The 24452-nt window shown below is 33.5% G+C and overlaps 1 protein-coding gene across 2 annotated transcripts in view; it reads right to left on the minus strand.

Annotated features, from left to right (window-relative positions):
* The window catches only part of LOC145242662 (protocadherin-17-like), a 397110-nt gene that overhangs the window by 177507 nt on the left and 195151 nt on the right, over positions 1–24452 (minus strand). For both annotated transcript variants that reach the window (XM_080105793.1, XM_080105794.1), the window contains exon 3: positions 8849–8973. In XM_080105793.1, the coding sequence (XP_079961919.1) occupies positions 8866–8973 (108 nt within the window). In that variant the 3' untranslated portion in view covers positions 8849–8865. The remainder of the gene's footprint in view (positions 1–8848; positions 8974–24452) is intronic.

A 24452-nucleotide genomic window follows, 5' to 3' on the forward strand; every position in this document is an offset into this window, starting at 1 on the left:
TATATTTAATTATTACCATCGGTTTATATTTTATTATTATCATCGGTTTATATTTTATTATTACCATCGGTTTAAATTTTATTATTATCATCGGTTTAAATTTTATTCTACCATCGGTTTAAATCCTTCTACTATCAGTCTAAATATTATAAAAAAAACATCAATTTAAATTTTATTATGACCATCGGTTTAAATGTGTCTGTTTCTTATGAGAAGCTTCGTAAATACTTTGTCTTCTATTCTTTAATTCATAAAGTAAAACCATAAAGAGCTGCGAAGACGGGATTGATATCGTTAAAGCGAACTACCTTTTATACTCTAGAATTCATTTTTCTACATAGTCACTATAATTCTAAATGCACTTTTGATGCCTCAGTCGTAAAAGTCCGGAGCGTATTTTTCCATTCGCATCAGTCATCACTCTGAAATCGACAAACCCATCTACTAACTGTGCTAACATCAACTATATCAACTTAAATGTTCAACAGGCACCGGTGAATGTTGATCAGTTTAATTGTTTCTGCATGGAGGGATTCAATGAAGCATCTGTTTCTGACAGGTGTCCATGACAGGGATTGCTTTCTTGGAGTCTAACGCTGTCAATATCTGCAACAGAGAGATGAAACATTCAGGTTATGAATGCAGAATGTCGGTTATCAAAACAATGCACTTTGCAAACCCAACAAACAGCAAAATCCCACCCCTATACAGTAGAGACCCCAGATGCCAGAAAGCCTTCTGCTCTAATAGTTTCTTCCCTAGCACTGCTTGACTTTGAATTTCCCTTCCGGGTTCCTGCTTCCCTGACTTTACTGACATGCAGAAGTTCAAGTGTAATGTAAACAGACATCTTGTTGCTCAACTCCCCACATAGTATCCCTGCAAATTATGTCCCATATAGTAGCCCCCCCCCTTACAGCAAAGTGGCAGTGTGCCTTGTTTGGGGTGAAAATGCAAGAAAAATAAATATGGATTAAGTTGTAGGGTAAAATAAACTCAAGTTTTGTTTGGGCAACTAATCTAGGAAAATGAAAATTATTTTGATGCTCATAGCAATATCCCGAATACTTACGCAATTTTATTTTGTTTAATAATCTAAATCCATTTTGTAGATTATGACTCGCTCCATTTTTTTAAAAGTTTCAATCAATCACACTGCCATTTATTCAATATGTGTATATGTGGAACACAATATCACTGGCCTGCTTTCCAGCTTACTACAACAGGGTAATTTTCAAGCCAATAGTTAAATTTATTGTCAAAGCTGTTCTTTTTAATAATCAAATAATGTCCAGTTTCAAACCAATTTTTCCAATCCTAACGGTGTTATCTCACTGTTCATCCGTTATACTTATTAACACTTATCCTCGATTGGCCTTAAGGCCTTGATCAACCGGTTGTTCATTAGTACATAAAAATATATCCACAAGTCTGTTTCTGCATATCTTGGCAGGGTTTCCAATCGTCCTTTGACTTCTTGCCACTGAACTTAAACATTTTTGGTCGAGTGTATGTGCTGTTAGTGATTGGGTAACTCTTGCTTCACCATAAGTTATGACAAGGAATATCCAATCTCCAGATACCGAGAGGCGGGGGAGGGAGATTATATTTTTTGTCATCTACATCATGCAAATATTCTTGTAGTTATCATTCAGAGTTTAGATGGAACAGAATCTGTATTTTTAGACTTGCTTATTGATTGAACCCATAAATAGAATGTAGAGTGTGGAGGGGGGGGGCAATTGAGTTAATGCTTCACGAACGGATCCGATACGCAACGCCGAGTAAAGCTAACACTTCTATGAAACTGAACCGCGTAAAAAGAAGAAAAAAAAGGCAAATTTAAAAAGCAAAAAATAATAGCGTACGAAAAGAATAATTAAACCCAACTGTCAATGGATACTTAATTAGAAGATTAAGTTGCACTTTATGATTGAGATTAAAACTGAACAAATCCCTTCATGTCAGAATTTCAACCGCAGATCTTCACAAATTTCGGCTCTTCCGGCGTGTCATTCAGCCATTTTTTGTTATATTTCCTTTATTTCGATGCATCATTTTACGCATGGTGAACTTTATGCCGTTATCAGAGGAATTTATCTAAAATTAAAAAACAAAAACAAAAAAAAAACAAAAAACCCAAAGAAAAACCCAAAAAATATTTAGCCTCATTCTGTCCTTTATGTATTAGTTTTTAATGGGATATTTTTATGTTTTATTTCCATGATTATTTTCGTTTTATGGAGGGCATAAACATCTAATTTTTGACAGATTCATAAGGATTTTCTTGTACAAAAAAGCATCTAATATCTTACTCAGTAATATTTGTTTAGACTTTTATGATATTAGAGCATATGGGGAAAAAATGAGGATTTTGTGTTAAGATGTGTCTACATAATCTAAACATTTAGCGACAAAAATAATAACTTCATTATAAACATAACATAAATAACATTAACAGACAAAATTAAAATACTATTTAAAACCTACGCTTTATCACAGACGAAATTAAAATGCTATTTCAAACGCAAGTTATACAGACCAAAATTACAGACCAAACTAAAATGATATTTCAAACCTAATCTTCATTATACAACAAACTAAAATGATATTTCAAACCTAATCTTCATTATACAACAAATAAATTTCATCTAAAATAAAATTTATCACTTGGCAAAAATTCAGAGCGATTACTACACTTAACATACCAACTTTTATCAAGTTCTGTCATGTAATTAAAAAAAAAGTATTATTGAAAAAAAACTTTATCATGTCAACTTAAAAAAGACAAACAAACAAAAAACAAGGGGAAAAACATGCAAAGACCTTTAACGAATTGAATCGTAAATTTTGTTTTAACATAATTAAAAATTCTTATACTCAGAATAAAGCGAATTCTTTGGGTCTGAATGTATAAAGTTAAGCCAGTAAAAATTTTCAAAGTTATATCGTTGCATGCGTCAAACTGATATTTGATTCAGACTGACAAGTTTTGTTTTATGCTTGAAGAAATATTTGATTCGGACTAGCAAGTTTTGTTTTATGCTTGAAGCAATATTTGATTCGGACTAGCAAGTTTTGTTTTATCCTTGAAGCAATATTTGATTCGGACTAGCAAGTTTTGTTTTATGCTTGAAGCAATATTTGATTCGGACTAGCAAGTTTTGTTTTATCCTTGAAGCAATATTTGATTCGGACTAGCAAGTTTTGTTTTATCCTTGAAGCAATATTTGATTCGGACTAGCAAGTTTTGTTTTATCCTTGAAGCAATATTTGATTCGGACTAGCAAGTTTTGTTTTATCCTTGAAGAAATATTTGATTCGGACTAGCAAGTTTTGTTTTATGCTTGAAGAAATATTTGATTCGGACTAGCAAGTTTTGTTTTATCCTTGAAGAAATATTTGATTCGGACTAGCAAGTTTTGTTTTATGCTTGAAGAAATATTTGATTCGGACTAGCAAGTTTTGTTTTATGCTTGAAGAAATATTTGATTCGGACTAGCAAGTTTTGTTTTATGCTTGAAGAAATATTTGATTCGGACTAGCAAGTTTTGTTTTATGCTTGAAGAAATATTTGATTCGGACTAGCAAGTTTTGTTTTATCCTTGAAGAAATATTTGATTCGGACTAGCAAGTTTTGTTTTATCCTTGAAGCAATATTTGATTCGGACTAGCAAGTTTTGTTTTATCCTTCCAGCAATATTTGATTCATTTGGAGATAAGTAATTTATGACAGATTTTATTCCCTCCTCAAATAAATAAAAGCTGAAGCGTGAACACCGATATCAATCACCAGCATGACGAATGTCTTATTCTTTAGTTTACTGATTATTGTGGGAGTAAGTGATTTTAAGAAATATTCTCTAATCTGAAATCGAACACAGGTAAAGAACTGAACAAATTTATTTTCAGTAAATTCGTTGGAAGCTGGCGATGTTTAGGGTACAAAAATGCTACCAGTTTAACTAATTTCCTAACTGGAATGAGTATTTTTAAATAAAGCTAATTGCATTTTTTTTAGCGTAAAGAATATCCTACAAGAATAAAATTCGCTTATCGCAATCAAATGTAGATTTTTCATATGTCATGCTATTTAGTTCTAACTTGGAAAATCTGACTTAATTTAATAAGTTAAAACGAATTACATTGCGTTAAGTGGACATAATAGAAAAAAATCAACTTAAAAATTTCTTGAGTGATCCGCGCTATTTTTAAATCGTATTTCTACGTTTAATTACAGTTTTGATATATTTTTTTATTCAATTGTAAGGTTAAAGTACAGAATAGGTACAAAACACTCTCCCCTCCCCATGTTAAGAATGGCTTTTTAAATAATAACGTTATTATTTCAGCACGGATCACTCTTTGCATGAGTACCTCTTTTGCAAATATTTATTGAAACAGAAATGATTAATAAATGGAAATAAGTGTATTTACAAAAAAGTAATAGAAACCATGCTAAATGTTTCGGAGCAACGCTAGTAGACTAGAGATACTTATAATATGACTTTTCTCAAATAAAATAGCTGTGACACCAATATCGATATGCACTATACACAGTTGCTGTGGACGGTTTGAGATGATGGAAAGAACGATTCAAATCTTGATTGGAAGGGTACAAAGAGCAGTGTAATTTTTGATGAGGCAAATTTTCACTCAAATTCCAACGGAAGCAACTGATAGGTACACACGTAAACACGATGATAAATGGCTGATGTGAGAATTGAAATGCTGGAAAGAAGCAAAGAGCACTGTAAATCTGGGAATACATGTCACTCGGGCTCCAGGGAGCAACACCTAGAACTTCGATTGAATAAGTAAGAAATTAAACATGAATAAATATAAAATGCAGTAGCAGCCTCATCGATCGATACTCCCCCCCCCCCAAAAGTGGTTAGGAGGATGTAAAAAAAAAAATTCAAAAATGGATAACATCATCTCTAACTGACTGAAAGAGAATGGAGCGTACTGGATTGCTTGTTTTTGTTTTACGGCATATCAACCCTTTTTGATTTTGAAGAATAATTTTTCAATAATATATATATATATATATATATATATATATATATATATATATATATCTTTTTCAAGTCGATTTCTATTTAACCCATAGTTGGAATCCTAACAGGTACTGCCACTCCAGGTCAGAGTGGACCTGAGAGCAATCGCAATTAAAGGATGGCTCCACACTCCCCAAAGCCCACAAGCTGAGCCCACACCATCGGATATAGTTTAAGATTATATCCAGGACCGGAGCGTACTATAATCCTTACTGCCACTCATATTCCATGGAGAAATACTGGTAGCAGCTCGTAAGCAAATACCAAGGTAGTTACTGTTGTGGCGCCCATCTTATGGATAATAATTAACTCTTCCACTTGCTATAAAGACCAGGAGAATATGTCTCAACGTTATACACGATTCCTGCACACTTGGTAGTCGGACTGACGTATACCAACTTCTCTTTATTTGTCATGTTTGTTTTTTCTGTTCAATATACAGGGTGAATCACGGGAAACAAAATTCTGCAAATATTTCAACAAAAAGAAAAGCAATTCAAAATCGATCGATCGATGCCTCCGTTCAGCCTCGAAGGACAAAGGATACCCCCTGTAGGGGCAGTTGCGCATGTAATTGTGAAGCGAGGGTTGTGCAGTCCCTAACCACACCTCTCCTGAATCGACACTGTTTTGGTCCGGTCGCAAGGAGAAGACCAGGACGACTGAAAACAATGCCGAGATAAGCGGAGAGCACATACAGCACATGGAAGTCCCAAACGGTCACCCATTTAGTACTGACCAGGCTCAGCGTTGCCTAACTTCGGTGATCCAGTGGGAAGCGGAGTGCCAACATGATTATGCCGTATCATATTCAAAATCAATAACTAACTAAAACAAAATTTAACGTAAAAGATAAACAAATTACAACAAACTAAACGGCATCTTTAGCAGGTTCAAACACTACCTTCCCCACTCCCTATCCCCTTATCAAGGAGAGCAAGGAGCGTTCGTTTCCATTGAATACCGACTCGCGTCTTTCTTCCACACTCTCACTGGTCTACAGCCGTGACAAAAATGGTGAAAAGAAATAGAAATGTGTGAATCTGGGCAACTCTGCATTTCTTTGAACTCCGTCTACAACAAATCGCTGTATTTATCGAAAAACGGAAAGGGAACAACAATAAAAAAAAAATGGCAGCATCAAACCGTTTTCTTGTTGATACAACGCACGAAAGTCCTTTTTCCTTTCTTTCCTCGACTTACAATAAATCCTTGTGTATTCGATATTATCTTCCACCGTTCGTTCTTGTTCTAAGCGGTCTCCCACACAACCCCCCCCCCACAAAAAACACTCCCCTCAAAACTCAACCTTCATACTTTAGAATTTGTCCATTTTAACAGTTACCAATATGCAAATTAATGGCATACATTCAGTTACCAATTGTGTACATCTGCAAATTAATGGCATACGTTGTTCACGAATGAGCGACCTACAAAATGACGCTCGTCTTTTCTTCTTCTTTCCTACATTTTCTATCGTCATTTTACAAGCTAAGCTAACACAAGGTCGTTTGCGAGAGTGATAATTTCTATTACAATGTTCCTTCTCACAACAGGAAGATGTGACACAAGCTCGGAGATGGGAAGAGTCAAGCCAGCACTCCTAAAGGAAGAAACACTTTGGCCTATTAAAAATTGTCAAGCAGTTCTTTCAGAACTGCTTAGTCAAAGCACCTTTGGCAATAAACAATAAACTTACTCCGCTCAAAAGACGAAAGGCAAAGTTTTAGGAGAATGGACCTCCTAGAACTATTTATAAAGGATGCTGTCAGACCGATTGCCCTGATCAAAACCTCGACTGGCATGCATCTGCAATTGCACTCAAGTGGCAAATGAATGCCACGGATTGCTGCATCGATGTTTCGATGTAACTAGATTTATTTTTTCTGGGTAAGTCCATTATTCCTGAAATAGGTGGATCAGCTTACTCCATAATTATCAACAAAGCTAAGTTATAGAAGTACATGTCATAATTCTGGGGCCATAACTGCCACGCATCGCTGTTTCAATGTAATTATACTTGTTGTCTCTGGGCAAGTTCATTATTTATGAAATAGGTGGATCAGCTTTCTCCATAACAGTAATAATTATTAGAATAACAACAAAAAATGATTTTTACATGTAACAATATTAAATGTCGGTCCATTAAAACGGTATTAAAACGAAAAATTTTACATTAGTTAGAGGAAACAGAAAATCGGAAAACTCTTTAAAAAGTTTAAGATTAAAATTAAAGTTAACATGTTCAGGGTGTTTTCTGACAGGCAGGAAGTAGCCAATAACGCACCAATTATAAGCTGATAAAATGTTTCTCTTGCTTTTGAACCATAAAAGAAAGTGAATATGTTTGGGAGAGTGTTTTCTCTCCCCCCTCCCATAAGGGGGAGGGGGAAAACCATGTGGTATTGTGTCTGTATACTGTAAGCCCAAAATGGTTTTATGCTTGTATTATAAACTTTTCAACTATCGTTATTAAAAAGTAGATGGTTACAACAAAAGAAAACGAAAGAAATATTACTAAGACACGACTACTACGTGTCATCGACACAACAAAAAGAGACCAAAGTATAGAGGGAGAGAGACGAGGAATAAAAGAGAAAAAAAGAAATAAGAAAAATTAGAAAAGGAAAATAAAACAAATAGTAACATCACCACATTGTCTACGACGACGACGTGTAATCTACACAACAGGACTTCATTTGTAATGCACTTTTTTCAACCATAGTAGCATATACAATCAAATAACTTGGAGCTTTGACCATTTCCTATTAAGCAAGCTCAAAGTAAAGCTTCAATAATGCATATTACTCGCCAATTATCTCTTGAGAGTTGATTCACAATTAGGGCATGAAAGACATTAAAGTCATTCAAAATCCAACAAAAAAAAATCAATAGTTGATTTTAATTAACTTTACTATATGATTGATGAGAGGTTGATTAAGCATGAATGTTTCACCTATGAATTTAGTCCTAGTTAAGAATGTGATCATCCATCAGTTATTTGAAAAATTATAGGTATGTTAAAAAATCTTTTTTTTTTTTTTTTTTTTTTTTTTTTTTTTTTTACACGGTTGTCACCACTTATCAAAGCCCGGAAGCACTCAGGGATAAGGGTTATTGCAAGTACATTACGTTAGTGTGGAGATTTGATGAAGTGTTTACTTAAGGGGCGGTTCATTAGGAATTTGTTTACATTGGACTCGAAGACATCCAGGTTGTAGTCAGGTGGGAAGCAGGCAGACGGAACAGAATTCCACAGGCGTGCAGTTCTAAGAAAGAAGCTTTGTTCATGGAATCTACGTTTTGATTTAGGCACAGATAAAGAGTGGGGGAAATTTTTGACAGTGGATTCAGCTAGACGGATGTTTTTCATAAAAGATTGGCGAGGGGGGGGGGACCAGAGTTCAGACGAGCACCTGCCATGGAAATAACGATAAAACAAAGATAGGCTCGTAACGTCTCTTCTGTGGGAGAGAGGTTGCAAGGAAGAGAAAAGGGCATCCCCCCTAAGCCACAAAGTCTATTTTGTACTCTGTCAAGGCAGGATAGGCTGTTTTTAGCAGCTCCTGCCCAGATATGGCAGCAGTATTCCATCCTTGGACGTAGTCGTCAGGAATATCTTTAAAGATTCAAATTTTTCAAGAAAATAACAAATCTCCACCAATGACTCTAAAATAATGTAAAGCTTCTATAAGGAAAGATGCATACATGAATTTAGAAATTCCATAAAAGGACAAAGCAATTAGATGATAAAAAACAACAAGTTTAAGTGTTTTACAGCGACTTACCGTTTTTTGTTTTAATTCTACTTCCGGTGTATAACACTCCATCCGTCTTCACTGTCACAAATACAATCAGAAATCATTGAACGTCTTATATCATTTTCTTCATCTCGGTATTTTCCCAGTGCATCCTAAAACAAAATAAAAATTAAATAAATTTACTTTGAATTTTCACAATAATATTACAGTTGTAAATTTTTCTTTTATGAATTTTTTAGATGAGGGCTGATTGTTTGTATTGATTGCTTTGATCGGACTATTGTTCTCATCTTGATGGTTACGTGTGCAACGTTTCAGTCGGTGTTAGGGTTACCTCCCTTTACCAAGCAATTTTTTTTTCTGCACATATGGTGAAAAAAACAACAACAAAAAACTCATGGTGAAAAAAACAAAAAAAGCAAACAAACCAAAAAAAAAAAAAAAAAAAAAAAAGCAAACAAACCAAAAAAAAACAAAAAAAAAACAACAATACTAAACCATCTACGGAGCCAGTTACTTTTCTCCTTTCTTTTCCAAAATGGATACCAATATGCCTGATAAATGTCAAAGGCAACACCGACCGAAACACAAATAACACTCAAGATGAAACCAATAGTCCGATCAAAACAAGTAATCACAAAGATATTGTTAAAACATTTTAGTTTGTTAATTGAATAAGTTATTAATCCGGAGAAAACGAAAGGCGGCCACAATATATTTTCTCAACTGAAAAGAAAACTGTAATTCCATTTCATGTGTTTACCAAAAGTTCTTCATTTGTCTTTGAATGAAGATGAATAAAATATCTATACGAGGGTAGGCTATACAAAAGTGTAGCCTACTATTATTTTTGCTAACTCAAAAAGTTGAGTTACGAAGACGGGAGTAGTACCATTAAAACGAGCGACCTTTTGTGCTTTAGAATTTATTTTTCCACATAGTCACCAGCATTCTCAATGCAGTTTTGCCAGGAATTCAATGACGCATCTCTGCTTCCAACGCACGTCCATGAGAGGGGTTACTTTCTCAGAGTCTCACACCGTTAATATCTGCAACAGAGATTAAACTTTCAGGTCATGAGTGCATAAGTTCAGTCATCATCATAATGCAATTTGCAATTCCCTCTGATACATTCAGGCAAAATAAAAAATAAAAATAGGAGGTATTACTTTTGGAATGCCCTTCTTACTTGTCAAAGACAAACTTCTTTCTGGATTTTCTTGATTTCTTATAATTTAACCAAAATGTCTCAATCAGTTCAGCTGATCACTTGCCAAACAACGCCGCAGCTCACACGAACTATGTAAATCAACAAACCGGAAGCCCAAGACTCGAGTTTTGCCCTCATTTGGGCAGATCAGTGTAACACATCTGAACTTGGGATTCGAAACCAGAATCTCTTGCATGCGAGCCGAGCACCCTGCTACTTGAGCAACCACACTATACACAAGAAAATCTATTAGCTAACAGATCAAGCAAACCGTGGCGAAACCCGACTGTGGAAAGTATTTACTTCATCTTAAATAAGGGGTGGGGGCATCCAACAACGAAGAACCGAAGCCGATGTCTCAAAAGTAGGAATTTTACACTCATTAGGATGATGTCATTAAACAAGCTTACCTAGCGAGCAAATACACCGTAGAACCCCGGGATATGGTGGCCCCGGGATACGGGTTTTTCAGATTACGATGTGGAATACAAGCTTTCCATACCCTTATTTACGGTATTTGCCCCCGTCTTACGGTGTTGTTTACAATGTTATTTGATTATTACTGTACTGTATTTTGTTACTAATTTTTAATGCGTATCCCAGAATTCTACTGTATATAATAATAATAATCTTTAATAATGATAAATAACCTTTTTTTTTTAAATAGAAATCTTATTATAAATTTTCCTAATGTGTGCGTGTGTGTGTGTGACGCGGTTTATCTCAGCCTACAGGCAATCCACCCAGGCAAGTTAGGTACCGAAATGAAGCTTATAACTCAGCGGATGTTTTAGTGATATTTATATCTATGTTTGGCGTATGGAAATGCAAAAATAAATAAATAAAAATAACGATTTACTAAACAACGTTTTATTTACTGGATATTTTTCCGGTACAAGGACTCAAGTTTGCCCAGATTAAGATGGTTTGGCTGGTTTTATGGCACATCAACCTTTTTTCGGTTTATTTTATGTCATAATATCTTTTGTTGGCTCTTATAGTATGTCATGCATCATTTTATGCTACAATCATAACATTTGCTCGATTTTTTCTGAATTTTCAACATCTCTATGATTGTTGCAGCACATCACTACCCATTGAGTCATCTACTGACAATGTGTAAACAAGAGAATATTTTCTGTTGACAAAATGAAGTGCCATCTGATAGCATAGAAACGATGCCTCATGCACTCCTTATCTATTAAACGTTACAAAAAGCAATTTAGTGATCAGTAATGTTACACCTGGCTTTGATTTGCACTTCATTTGTGCTTATATCCACTTGTTTAATTAATGTTAAATTAAATTTTGGAGATTGATAAATATAAAAAAAGAATTGATTCTTGGTGCGCTCTCTCTCTCTCTCTCTCTCTTTAAATATCTCTATCTCTCTCCTCTTTCTATCCCTCACTGGTGCTCATTTAAAATCCATAGAATCAAATTCAGAGAATTTCAGGTGAGCTTTGTATTAGGTTGGTGCACAAATAATGTTGTTTGTTAAAGTTCAAGTATATAAATATATATAATATATAAAGCTAAATGTGTGTGTGTGTGTGTCTGGTAACAAATACGCTCCTATATGGTTGACTATTTTAAAAAACTGATTACATATAATGATAGAAGATATATCGAGACACAGGAATGGGTATGTTTGATCTAGCAGAACGGTGGTTCATTAAAATTGTGGGGTCTGCGTGAGCGCCTAGTCCACAAAGTATGGAAATAAATTAAAAAAAGTTTGCAAGGGTTTTGATATAGATGTACATAAGAATACTTTGATAAGTAGGTTTTAACTTAAATAGGGGTTGTATAATAAAATTGTGAGGTCTGTGTTCACGCCTGGCCTCCATAGAATGGAAATAGGCACAGACTTTAATAAAGACTTTTCATATCTATCTGCGTAAGTATACTTTGATAATTATGTTTCAGTTTGAAGAAATATGGAATAAAATTATGGGGTGTTTGTTTGCACCTGACCTCCATAGAATGGAAATATGTCACAAAGTTTAACAAGGTTTTTTTAATATAGATCCACAGAATATTGTGATAAGTGTTTCACTATGAACAGGTAAAGTATAATAAATTATGGGGTTTATCTATTTTATTTTTACTTTCATCATATTTTGCTTTGGTTTTGATACCCCCAAATTCGAAGCTATCTCTTTACAACCCTTCCTTTTCATAACCTATCATACTTTCATAAATTAAAGTCCATTTTCTGTAGGCTGTTTTTGAACCCAGTCAACGACAGGTACTTTTGCTAGTGTATATATATATATATATATATATATATATATATATATATATATAAAACGACATTAGTTTTGCATGAACAAAGCTTTTCTTAGAAGTGCTCGCCTGTGGAACTGTCTTCCATTTTCCTGCTTTCCAGCTGATTACAATCTGATTGTCTTCAAGTCCAACGTAAACAAGTTCTTGATGAGCCGTTCCATTCATATTTGTATTCTTTCTATATAAAAAGCAAGTACAAAGTATTTTTTAGAGGCGGCGAACTTTGAATTAAAATAAATCACAGAAAAATATTTTTATTATATAAATATGTAGTTTATTCCAAAATCTCATTTTCGGCATTTATAATTTAAACACAATTTCCGGCGTATAATCCTGTGGTCCAAGTATATATAGCATGATCTATAAGTCCAATTTTCACAACTGTACGTATTAAATTAGGCTGAATAATGGCAATAATGCCTCGGATGTTGTCTTCTAAGTAGTCTATTGTGTCTGGTTTATCAGCGTAAACATGGGAATTTAGATATCCACAAAGAAAATAATTTTATGTGGGTTTAATTGCACAAACTATATGGCCCGTTGACAAGTGTATTTTGTGAAATTATCCACTCAAATGTTTCTCTCAATAAATTGATTGTATCACGCGCTTTATAGCATGTGATTTCGTCCTGCTAAAAGCACATGATGAATTACGAAAGGAAGCAAAACCCCAAATAACCGACAGTTGCCAAATATGCAATTAAAGAAGTGGTGTCAATTTAAAGTTAAAAAAAAAACAAAAAAACTTTTTGTGTGTGTATTTGTAGATGTTTATCAACCCAGCAGTTGTCAATGTTCGTCTTCAAGCAAACCAAATGCTAGTTTTAGCTTCACTTTTTATCTGATTATTTAAAAGTTATTTGCTTTTAGTTTTTTTCTATTATACTTTTAGAAAAATCTTTTTTATTAAAACATTACAGAACACTGGAATTCTTAATCGAAAAACACGATTCGATGTACACATATTCGTTCCAAATTCTTTGTTTCAGAACACGGATAACAGTTGTTGACTGAGTGATAAAGTTCTGGCCGTTTTTATTATTATTATTGGTCAATTAAAAGAATTTTCCATAACATTAGATTTTTATTTATGTTACCAAAAAGATGGCAGTTGGCCGTTAACGACAAAAGAAAAAGAGAAAGACGTTGTTGCTACATCACCATCTTTACCACTAAACGTCACGACCCATCGAGCCAACTATTAACAACGTGTCAACGAGAAACTTATTTTCTGTCCACAAAGTTATTACAGATCATCTAATGGAAATTGTAGAACTTCCCACACAATACTAAAATAGTAAAAAAATATATAGATTTGAATTGGGCTTAGGAAATTCCATAGTCTGTATTAGCAGCCATGATAACACTCATGTCCTTTTAAAGCTAAGAATATTTGACTAAACATTATGGAAGGCAGTAATTGTTGAAAATGCAGTTAGGAGATTCGCAGTTCCTATCCCATCGCGGTTACCACCTGACAAAGGCCAGAGGAATAGTTGGCCGAAACGTTGTGACACAATAACTATAAAGATGATGATAACTATAAAGATGATGATGATGATAACTATAAAGATGATGATGATAACTATAAAGATGATGATGATAACTATAAAGATGATGATGATGATAACTATAAAGATGATGATGATAACTATAAAGATGATGAAGTCTGTAATAAACATAAAATGAATATTTTATCCGTGTCTTCACAAATATCAACCAAAATAATGTTAAATATTTGTTTTAGTATTTCTTTTTCGAAATTACTCAAATAAACGAGATGAAGGATCAGGAATAAAACCCGTTATTCATCTCAAATTCAAAAAGAAATATTGTGGGAAGCTTGAAAAGATGTAAGACATTTCTTGGTATGAAGCAAATATTTATCGGCAATAAATTCCGAATGAAAATAAACATTCACTCCTTCCGCAATTATTCAAGTGCTTCAACACATTTGCAAATACAAATGTTTATTTTTCGTCGACATTGCCAGACGGATCGTTAATCAAGGAGATTCTTTTCTAACAAACATTTGCACAAATTGTCGCTTTAATCTGTTTTGAGAAATAATGGATACATTCCATAACTAATCAAAAGTATCGATTAGGATTAAACATGAAAATATCGATTGGGATTAAACATGAAAATATCGATTGGGATTAAACATGAAAATATCGATTAGGTTTAAACATGAAAACATCGATTAGGATTAGATATGAAAACATCGATTAGGATTAAATATTAAAACATCGATTAGGATTAAATATTAAAACATCGATTAGGATTAAATATTAAAATATCGATTAGGATTAAATATGAAAATATCGATTAGGATTAAATATGAAAAAAACGATTAGGATTAAATATGAAAACATCGATTAGGATTAAATATGAAAACATCGATTGGGATTAAATATGAAAATATCGATTAGAATTAAATATGAAAATATCGATTAGAATTAAATATGAAAGTATCGATTAGGATTAAATATTAGAATCGATAAAACCAATTAAAAATAACATTTGACTAAGATCTTATATAGTTTGTAGTAAAAGAAGCTGTTGATAATAAAAGGAGAAACTTTGGATATGTAAAGTCGCAAGATAAAAGAATGTTAAAGTTTTAACAAAATACATTATTGTAAATTGCAAATTCTACTTTCGTTGGAAAAAAAAAAAAAAAAATCGCAAAAAACTTCATCCGTGCAAACAATTAACACGGGATACAAAAATTGAGCTATTGTTTTATTTTTTTTATATTTTTTTTTTTTTACATTTTCAAAAAATAAACTAGAAAAATAAACTAAATGTGTTTTTTTCAAAGTAACACAACTGAATTAAAAAAAAAATGAATTAGTTTGGTGCATATTTTTCCAAAAGAAAAAGTTAATTGCTACATAAGTACTTTTAATGCAATCAATAATGAAATTGATCAAACAGGTTAACTGTTAAAATGTTGCATTAAAGTAGAAACAAAATGATAAAAATGCCCCCAAAAAACTTTGATTCACATATCACATTAAGCACATCAAGGAATCTCATTATTCAAACAGTCAGAATCTATTATGACATTAAATTAAAATACCTGTCCCAGGACGGGTAAAATAAATTCCACAAACAAAACAGTTTTGCAACATAGTTGTGTCCTCTTTCGTATAGATTAAAAAGGAGATATAACAGTTCTAACCCTCATGCCTAGAATCCTTATTCCAATTTGTGTCAATTCTTTACATTATTTTAATTCTAGAAAATATCTAAAATTTAAGACGCAAGCTTAAGGGATCTTGAGAAAAAATAAAAATTCAGGGAATGTTAATTGTTGTCAAATAATTAGTGATCAAATTTAATGCAAACCTGAAATATCTGAATTGTCAAATTTTGCGCCCATAGGTTTCTCCACTAAAACCCATTTAAACACTCAAAAGAGACTGAACTTTAGCAACTTTTTGTTAAAATATAAATTGAAGACATTGCAACAGATGCTGCAAAGAGAATGAGTCCTCTCTACTATGCTAGGAAATTACTCGCAGCTGAAAGTAAACTGTATCTCTACAAAGTCACCGTTTACCCACACAGAGTATTGTTGGTGCATCTACCACTTGTCTCTCCCTCTTGAGCAGGGTTAAAAAAAATGTCTCCACTCTAATAGATCACGCACTGTCAACTAAGTTACAACCCCTGTCTCATCGCCTCAATGTTGCATCCTTGTACCCGTTTTACAAGTTCTTTGATGGAATGTGTTCTGATGAGCTCATATCACTTGTGTCCACTCGACATATACACTCGACAAACCCATTCAGCAACAAAATCCCACCGCTTCACTGTACAGGTCCCTAGATGCCATAAAGCCTTCAACTCTAATAGCTTCTTTCCTCAAACTGTGAAACTTTGGAATTCCCTTCCTGTTACTTGCTTCCCTTACTGTGCTAACATGCAGAAGTTTAAATGTAGTGTAAATCAACATCTCGTTCATCTCCTCCGAACATGATCCCAAGTAGTAACGCCATTCGTCCAAGTGGCAGCATGTCTTGTTTGAGGTAAACATGACTACGACAAACTGATGGTTAAAATCCATTGTACAAATTTGACAAAAACCTAAGGTATGTGAATTTTCTCTTTTGCTTAAAGCTAACTTAAATTAAATATAGCACACATTATTACTGCTTACACCTAGCTGCTGTGTTCCAAGATTTATTAAGACCAGATATTTAGTTTAGGAGTGAATCCGATGCATTAAAGAGTATAAACATATAAAGTTATATGCAATCGAGATATAAGTCTATGCCTATATGAAATAGTAAAACCAAAGTATATATCAATTATTCACAGACACGTGTTTCGTTGTCTCTACAACTCAATGTGGCTAGATCTAGTGAGATTCGAAACCGGGCCCCAGTGAGTCAAGTACCTGCTAGTAATGGTTGGAGAAATTGTATCACATTAGAGATTATGTTATTTATATATTTTTTTTATTTATGATACCCATAATTGAAAAACAATGTTATTTTAGTGAAAAGTACCGCATAAATTATTTCCTGTGTATATATAGGGGGGGCCTATATATAAAATATAATTACCCGGACACTTGTTCTGTTTCTATTATGCAGTGATTATATATATATATATATATATATATATATATATATATATATATATATATATATGTATAAACTTGCTATAACATTTGTGTCACGTTTTGCTAACTTCTGTCTATATAAAAAGATTTCGAATTGTTCGTTACACCATTTGATGTGGGGGTGGAGAGCGCATTCGAATATTTTCAAATGGAATTGATAAAAATGCAGTGTGATGATCTAATAAGAAATTTAATTCCAAGATTGATTTTTTTATTGATAAAAGGGAAAGGTTGTTTGCTTGAAGCATTGCTGGTAAATCAAATATAAGTGTATTAGAAGGCTATAGCAATGTGGGTTACTTGTGTGAGAAGTGGCGTGGAAAACGAACAAAAATAGATAAATAGGTCGAAATCTTGTAGAATAGTGAAATACCCTACGTCTATTTATTTTTCAAAGTCGCGTATAACATCGCATATAAAACCAGTAAATGGGGACTTACTGGCGTTTTTAATGTATTTGATATTTCGGGATAACACCCCTTTGTCAAAAAGGAAAAAGGTGTAAAAAAAAATAAATAAATAAAAAAAACGATGAGTGTTTAACAATAATTCATAGTTACAAATTTATGTCACCAATTTTTTTTTACACCTTTCTTCTTTTTAATCGAGAAAATAGAAAAAGGATTTTAACTAACTGAATTGCTAAGTTTTTTTCTTCTCTTATTCAATTGTGTAAAAATTGTTTTTTTGTTTTTTAAATACAATTTAATAGAAATAGGAGGCAAATTAATCATCACCTTGCCAAAACTAAAATTAACAAGTATAAAAGGTAAAGGTAGTTTGCTTGAAGCATTGCTGATAAATAAAATTTAAGTGTATTAGAAGGCTATTACAATGTGGGTTACCTTTCTTTTTTATTTTACTTCAGTAAGTTTTAAGAGATCAAGGGGCTAATCCTTCCTGGAGCTAACACTTGATTCTGTTATGATTTAAATTTATATCCGAGGGCTCTTTTAAGAATAGATGCAGTTCACTTTATGGCTACTATTTGTATTTCGTTTCAGCTTGGTCTACCAGGAATTCCTTCTAAGTATTTCTGAAGATTCTTTTTTATTAAGCCAGTTGCTCCTATCACAACCGGTATAATGTTTATATCTTTCAGAGACCATGTCGTTTTTAAATCATTTTTTAGGTCCTGATATTGTGTTATCTTTTCCCGTTCAGCTCTGTCAAGGCCGAAATCATTTGGGACTGTGACATCGACAATGAGTGCAGTTCTTTCAGGCTTGTTCCATATAACAATATCTGGTTTGATGGGTTTGTTTTTTATGTATCTGTCTGCCTGTATGTCTTTGTCATAGAACACGGTCACACTTCTGTTTGATGTTATTAGTGGTGGTTCGTGTTCCCAGATGTTCGGCGATCTACCAAGTTGCATCTCTCCACAGATCTTCCAATGGAGATACTTACATACTTTGTTGTGACGAGCAGTGTAATGGCCATCTGCTAATAAGATTGGGCATGCAGACATTAAATGGCTTGCGCTTTCAATCGCTGAGTAGCAACACCTACACTGGCCATTTGTTTGTAGGCCAGCCATTTAAGTGATGTGGAAAATTAAAAATAGACAAACAGGTGAAAATATTGTAGAGTAGTGGAATACCCTACGTCTATTTATTTTTCAAGGTTGTATATAACATAAAGTTATTAAATGAGGACTTCCTTTTTTTATTTGGGGGGGGGGTCCACATTTACTGCCTTTTTGTGGGGGGGGTCCACATTTACTACCTTTTTTTGGGGGGGCACATTTACTGCTTTTTGGGGGGGAGGGTCCACATTTACTGCCTTTATTTTGGGGGGGAGGGTCCACATTTACTGCCTTTATTTTGGGGGGAGGGTCCATATTTACTGCCTTTATTTTGGGGGGAGGGTCCACATTTACTGCCTTTATTTTTTTGGGGAGGGAGGGTCCACATTTACTGCCTTTATATGTTATATGCGATATTGAAAAATAAATAGACGTAGGCTATTCCACAAGATTTTCACCTGTTTGTCTATTTTTGTTCATTTTCCACACCATTTCTCACCCACCTTGCTATAGCCTTTTAATGCACTTATATTTGTTTTTTTATATTTTTCCAAGTAAAAAGACGACATCTTCGTTTAGAATTACCTATCAATATAAACAAGTGTGCAAAATTGAAGCAAAATAAAAATTTTCAAACAAGATCTATAAGCATCCATTTTCCCATTAATTCTTTGTTGGCGATAGCTTTTCACTATTCTAATTATCTCTTGTATATTCATAATGAACTATTCCATAACGTCACTTTCGGATAGCGAGAAGCGGTTTACGAGAGAGTCGGTGACAGGCACGCGAAGCGGATGGTGGTTTACAACTAGTCCTGCCACAAGCAAAGATATTGTTCAATTACCACTTTTATGTATTTTGGTAATACATATGTGGATAGTTAAACTTATATATATATATATATATATATATATATATATATATATATATATATGTTTACGGACGATTAATCAGAATCGGGAAAATCGGAACTTTTTGGGGTATAGGACCCAGAAAAATTTGTGCCTATTTTCCGATGCCAAAAACAATTCCTTTATTTATCTTTTTATTGTTTAGCTTTTTGTTATTTATCTTTTTGTTGCAGTTGATTTTGTTTAAAATAAAAGCTTCCATTGCTGGCAGTACTACCAGTAAAACTAAAATCTATAGGTCCGCTCTCTCAGAAAATGGTGTTTCTATGTTTGAGAAAAGATATGCACATTTATACGGTGATCATAAAAAAAGTTTTTATGGTAAACAATTTCGAGATTTCTAAAGAATCGGAAAAAAATGTTGGAATCGTCCCATCACTAATATATATATTTCTAAATACACACGTGTGTGTGTGTGTGTGTGTGTGTGTGTGTGTTTGAGTGTGTGTATTTAGGCAGAAATGGAGTACAAGAAAAGTTGGTATAAGGCCCTCAAATGTGGGCAGCCCCAGCTATTTATCATTGTGCCACAGCATAAGTAGGAGAACCGAGAAAAGATGCACAGTGCATTGGTAAATAATGTTTTTAATAGCATGACGTCTGGCTAGAAATATGTGTGTGCAGATTTCGTACACACGAGAAGATGCAGTTATCGATATATGTGTGTGTGTGTGTGTTCACTTTTCTGTCGCCTTACCTGTTCGATGTCTTATTGTAGGCAAAATGAGGTTAAGGCAGTACAGTCACAGTTAATACAATCATGCTGAGTGCCGCATAACTCTCGATTCGAAAAAAAAATCTTTAGATCAATCGACAAAAGTCCTCAACCGTAATATTTTAGTCAGATACATCATTTTCAAACTTGTCTATCGATACTGACTTTCAAAAGACCACAAGTTAACCCTTTACCGCGAGAATTTTTTTTTTTTTTTACGTAATAAATAAATTTTTGGAAAGTACAATTTGGCGGTAAAGGGTTAATAAAATGTGTTTTCGTAAATTCCTACAGACATTAGTGTTTCATGTTTATGTAATCATCAGTGTAATAAGTAATAATTACCACTGATCGGGAGAACTGAACCCAGACACAAAGCGACTCTTTACTTAGTAACATGTTATCTTTCCTCCAGGCCACCAGCAATTAACAATAATTACATATATAAGTGTGTGTGTGACTGCTTCATTAAATTAAATTAAAAGCTGGTTGGATTCTTAAATAAATATAAAAACATAAACATTAGATAACAACTATCTAATAATTAAAATAAGAAATCTAAATCTAAGTTGAATGCATAATACAATAGAAACCGAGCAAATGAAAAATAGGCAGGTGAGTTTCGCGGCTTGTAAATAACAAATGATGTAAGCTTTTGTATATGTATTACAATTGTATTTTGTGTCTGAAGATTAGTCATTTTGGAATATTTTTTTAAGGAAATATTGTTAAAGCTTGTCCGAATGGTTATAAAACAATTGTAATACCAAAGAAATACACGCACACACACACACACATATATATATATATATATATATATATATATATATATATACACACGCACATTTATTATATATACACACTAGCAGGCCGCTCGGCTGTACCCGCCCATAAAATGCACTTAAATATGATATTTTGATTAATGCAGATTTCGTTTTTATTATATTATAATGCTAGCATTTCAGCCCGGCATTGCCCGGGTGTTTGGAGGTGTATGTTGAGCAAAAAAAAAAAAAAGTGGTAGTAGGGAGACAGGCTCAAACCCGTACCGTGAAGGAGGAAAAGAACGAGGAAAAAAACCTGACGTCTTTGCTGTTACGACCACCACCAAACCGGAAACGATGTAGGTTTTAATTAAGGCTAGACACTCAAAAGGAGTGGATGACTTTCAAAAATATCGGCGAAAAAAGCGACATCTCCCCTGTAGAAAAGTGCCTAGTTGAAGGCCAAGAAATTAATGTTTTTATCCAATTTTTCGATATTTGTCATCTGAAGAGTCGAACTTCAAAACGATACTGATCTTGTAAAAATCTGTCGCCTCTGTCAAAGGTTTTAGGCAGACATGCAAACATACATACATACATTTATATATTAGTAACTAAAAATTTTCGACCAAAACTGATTTAAAAGCTTGCCTTATCTCTGAATACCCTTTATTTAAAATTTCAAATGTTTAGACCACAAATTGTCTGGGTAATTTGGTAGAGACCACAGAGATCAAAGATTTTTAACTTTGACCCCTATTATGATCCCTTAACATTTATTGTGTTGCAATCAAACCAAGTTATTAAGTTAGATCCATGTCCAAGGAGCCTATATCTAAAATTTCAAGTGTTTATACCTAAAATTAGTAGAGGAGTTTGGTAGAGTTCTCAAAGGTCAAATCGTTGAACTTTGATCCCTTAACAGCCAAATTTCTGGCCGAAAATCGATTACAAAGATTTTCTCAAATCTCAGTACCCTGTATATCAAATTTCGAGTCTTTAGACTTAAAATCGACAGAGTTATTGCGTAGGGAAATGTACACAGACACGTTTACTTTTATAGATTGGACCCAATATATAGTACAGTAATGGTTTAAAAAATTAAAAAAAGAATAATTCCTGCGCCACCACCGAGTATCGAAACCAAAACGTTTAACTTACGATTTACTTTTTCTTTTGAAGTTAATGCTTGAGCTATAAAGACATGTTTGCTGCAAGCCAAAAAATCAAAACATGAAACAATAGCTATTACGTTATGCATGCATATTTGTTATGCCATTGTTCGACCTTTACCTGGCAAATACCATTTCTATAATTTTCACACTTTTGCATCGATTTTCCTCATCTAAAACCCAAAGATATAGTTTTGTATAGGTTCGAATACCCTATATATTAAGTTTCATGTCTGTAGACAAAAAACTGATATAAGAGTTTTGTAGGTAAAATGTTTTAAACAAATATATATATATATATATATATACGTATGCATAAATATATACAGAAATAGGTTTGTGTTTACTATAACCTTTTTACGCAAATACGACGCAAACATAAATCATGTAGAATATCTGCATGAATATAATTATATGTAATAGTTAATTAAAGATGATCGACCCAAGAAAACTGAAAAACCTAATAGGGAATTAATGAAAATGGATGTTTAAAAGAATATGCAAATCAGCTGGATTTTCTGCAGATGAATGCAATTTCACGACCCATATATAACAAAGTTGTATTTTCAATACACAAAAAATAAAATATATATATATATATATATATAAAGCTGAATGTCTGTGTGTGTGTGTGTGGTCACGAATAGGCTCCTATATGGTTAACAATTTAAAAAAACTGATTACATATAATGATAGAAGATGTATCGAGACACAGGAATGGCTATGTTTGATCCTGCAGAACGGTGGTTCATTAAAATTGTGGGGTCTGCGTTCGTGCCTGGTCCACAAAGTATGGAAATAAAAATTTTTTAAATAATAAAAAAAAAAAAAAGTTTACAAGTGTTTTTGATATAGATATACATAAGAATACTTTGATACATATGTTTTAACTTAAATAGGGAATGGTATAAGAAAATTGTGGGGTCTGCATTCGCGCCTGGCCTCCATAGAATGGAAATAGGTACAAACTTTAATAAAGACTTTTCATATCTATCTGCGTAAGTATACTTTGATAATTATGTTTCAGTTTGAAGAAATATGGTATAATAAAATTATGGGGTGTCCGTTCGCGTCGGAATGGAAATATGTCACAAAGTTTAACAAGGTTTTTTAATATAGATCTACAGAATATTGTGATAAGTGTTTCAGTGTGAACAGGTATGGTATAATAAATTATGGGGTTTATCTATTTTATTTTTACTTTCATCATATTTTGCTTTGGTTTTGATACCCCCAAATTCGAAGCTATCTCTTTACAACCCTTCCTTTTCATAACCTATCATACTTTCATAAATCAGAGTCCATTTTCTGTAGGCTGTTTTTGAACCCAGTCAACGACGGGTACTTTTGCTAGTATATATATATTATAGGAGTATAGATTTAATTACCTCCGTTAATGAAGAGGTTATGTTTTCAGTTAAGTTTGTTTGCGTGCAGCATAGTGCTCATATCATTTGATCAGTCATCGAAGTTGGTCAAATTATTAGCCAGGTCTAACTTAGAACCAATTTCATTTTGGTATATCTCGAACAAGGTTACAGAAAAGGTTAACGTCACCTTGTGGACAAGAGTTGGAGCTTAACTGCTACTGCGGGGCCTATTAGATTGAAGATTTCTTTGTGGACCAGGCCTAAAATGAAGAGACTAGTAGATGCATCAGGGCAGATGTAGTAACAATACCCCATGCATGGATGGTGATTTTGTAGAGATAGAGGATACTCTCATGTGTGAGTAGTTTTCAAACATGGTCAAAGGAGTTAACTTTGTGGTGATAACTTCGGTTTTGTCAGAGATTAGCCTGGGTGCCTGGCGTTGCCCCGGTGTTTAGAGGTGTGTATTGAGCGCAAAAAAAAAAAAAAAATAGTGATAGTAGGCAGGCAGGTTCGAACTTGTATCGCGAAATAGGAATAGAATGTGAAAATAAAAAAAAAATCTTGATGTCTTTGCCGTTGCGTCCATCGCCAAACCGGAAGTGGCGAAGGTTTAAATTAAGGCTATTCAATCGAAAAGAGTGCATGATTTTCGAAAATATCACCGAAAAAAGCGACCCCTCCTTGTAGAAAAGTGCCTGGCTGAGGGTGTAGGAATTAATGCTTTCGGCCAATTTTTCGATATTTGTCGCCCGAAGGGTCGAGCTTCAGAACGATATCATGAAAATCCATTGCCTCTGTCGAAAGTGTAGGAAGACATACACACATACATACATACATTTGAACAAACAGGTGAGATTTATGTAATAGATAAGGAGGTTTCTACTTTATTCCTTTCTGTAACCCTTATTGATAATATATACTTCACCCATATTGTAGGTAATTAAGTCTCGTATATTTCGATTATGATCGCAGTTTTGACAGAATTTTAATTTGTATGGATCTCATGCACTCTGATAACAATAACCAT

The sequence above is a fragment of the Euprymna scolopes genome, chromosome 21 (genome assembly GCF_053919585.1).
Source record: "Euprymna scolopes isolate OS-2025 chromosome 21, ASM5391958v1, whole genome shotgun sequence".
NCBI lineage: Eukaryota > Metazoa > Mollusca > Cephalopoda > Sepiida > Sepiolidae > Euprymna > Euprymna scolopes.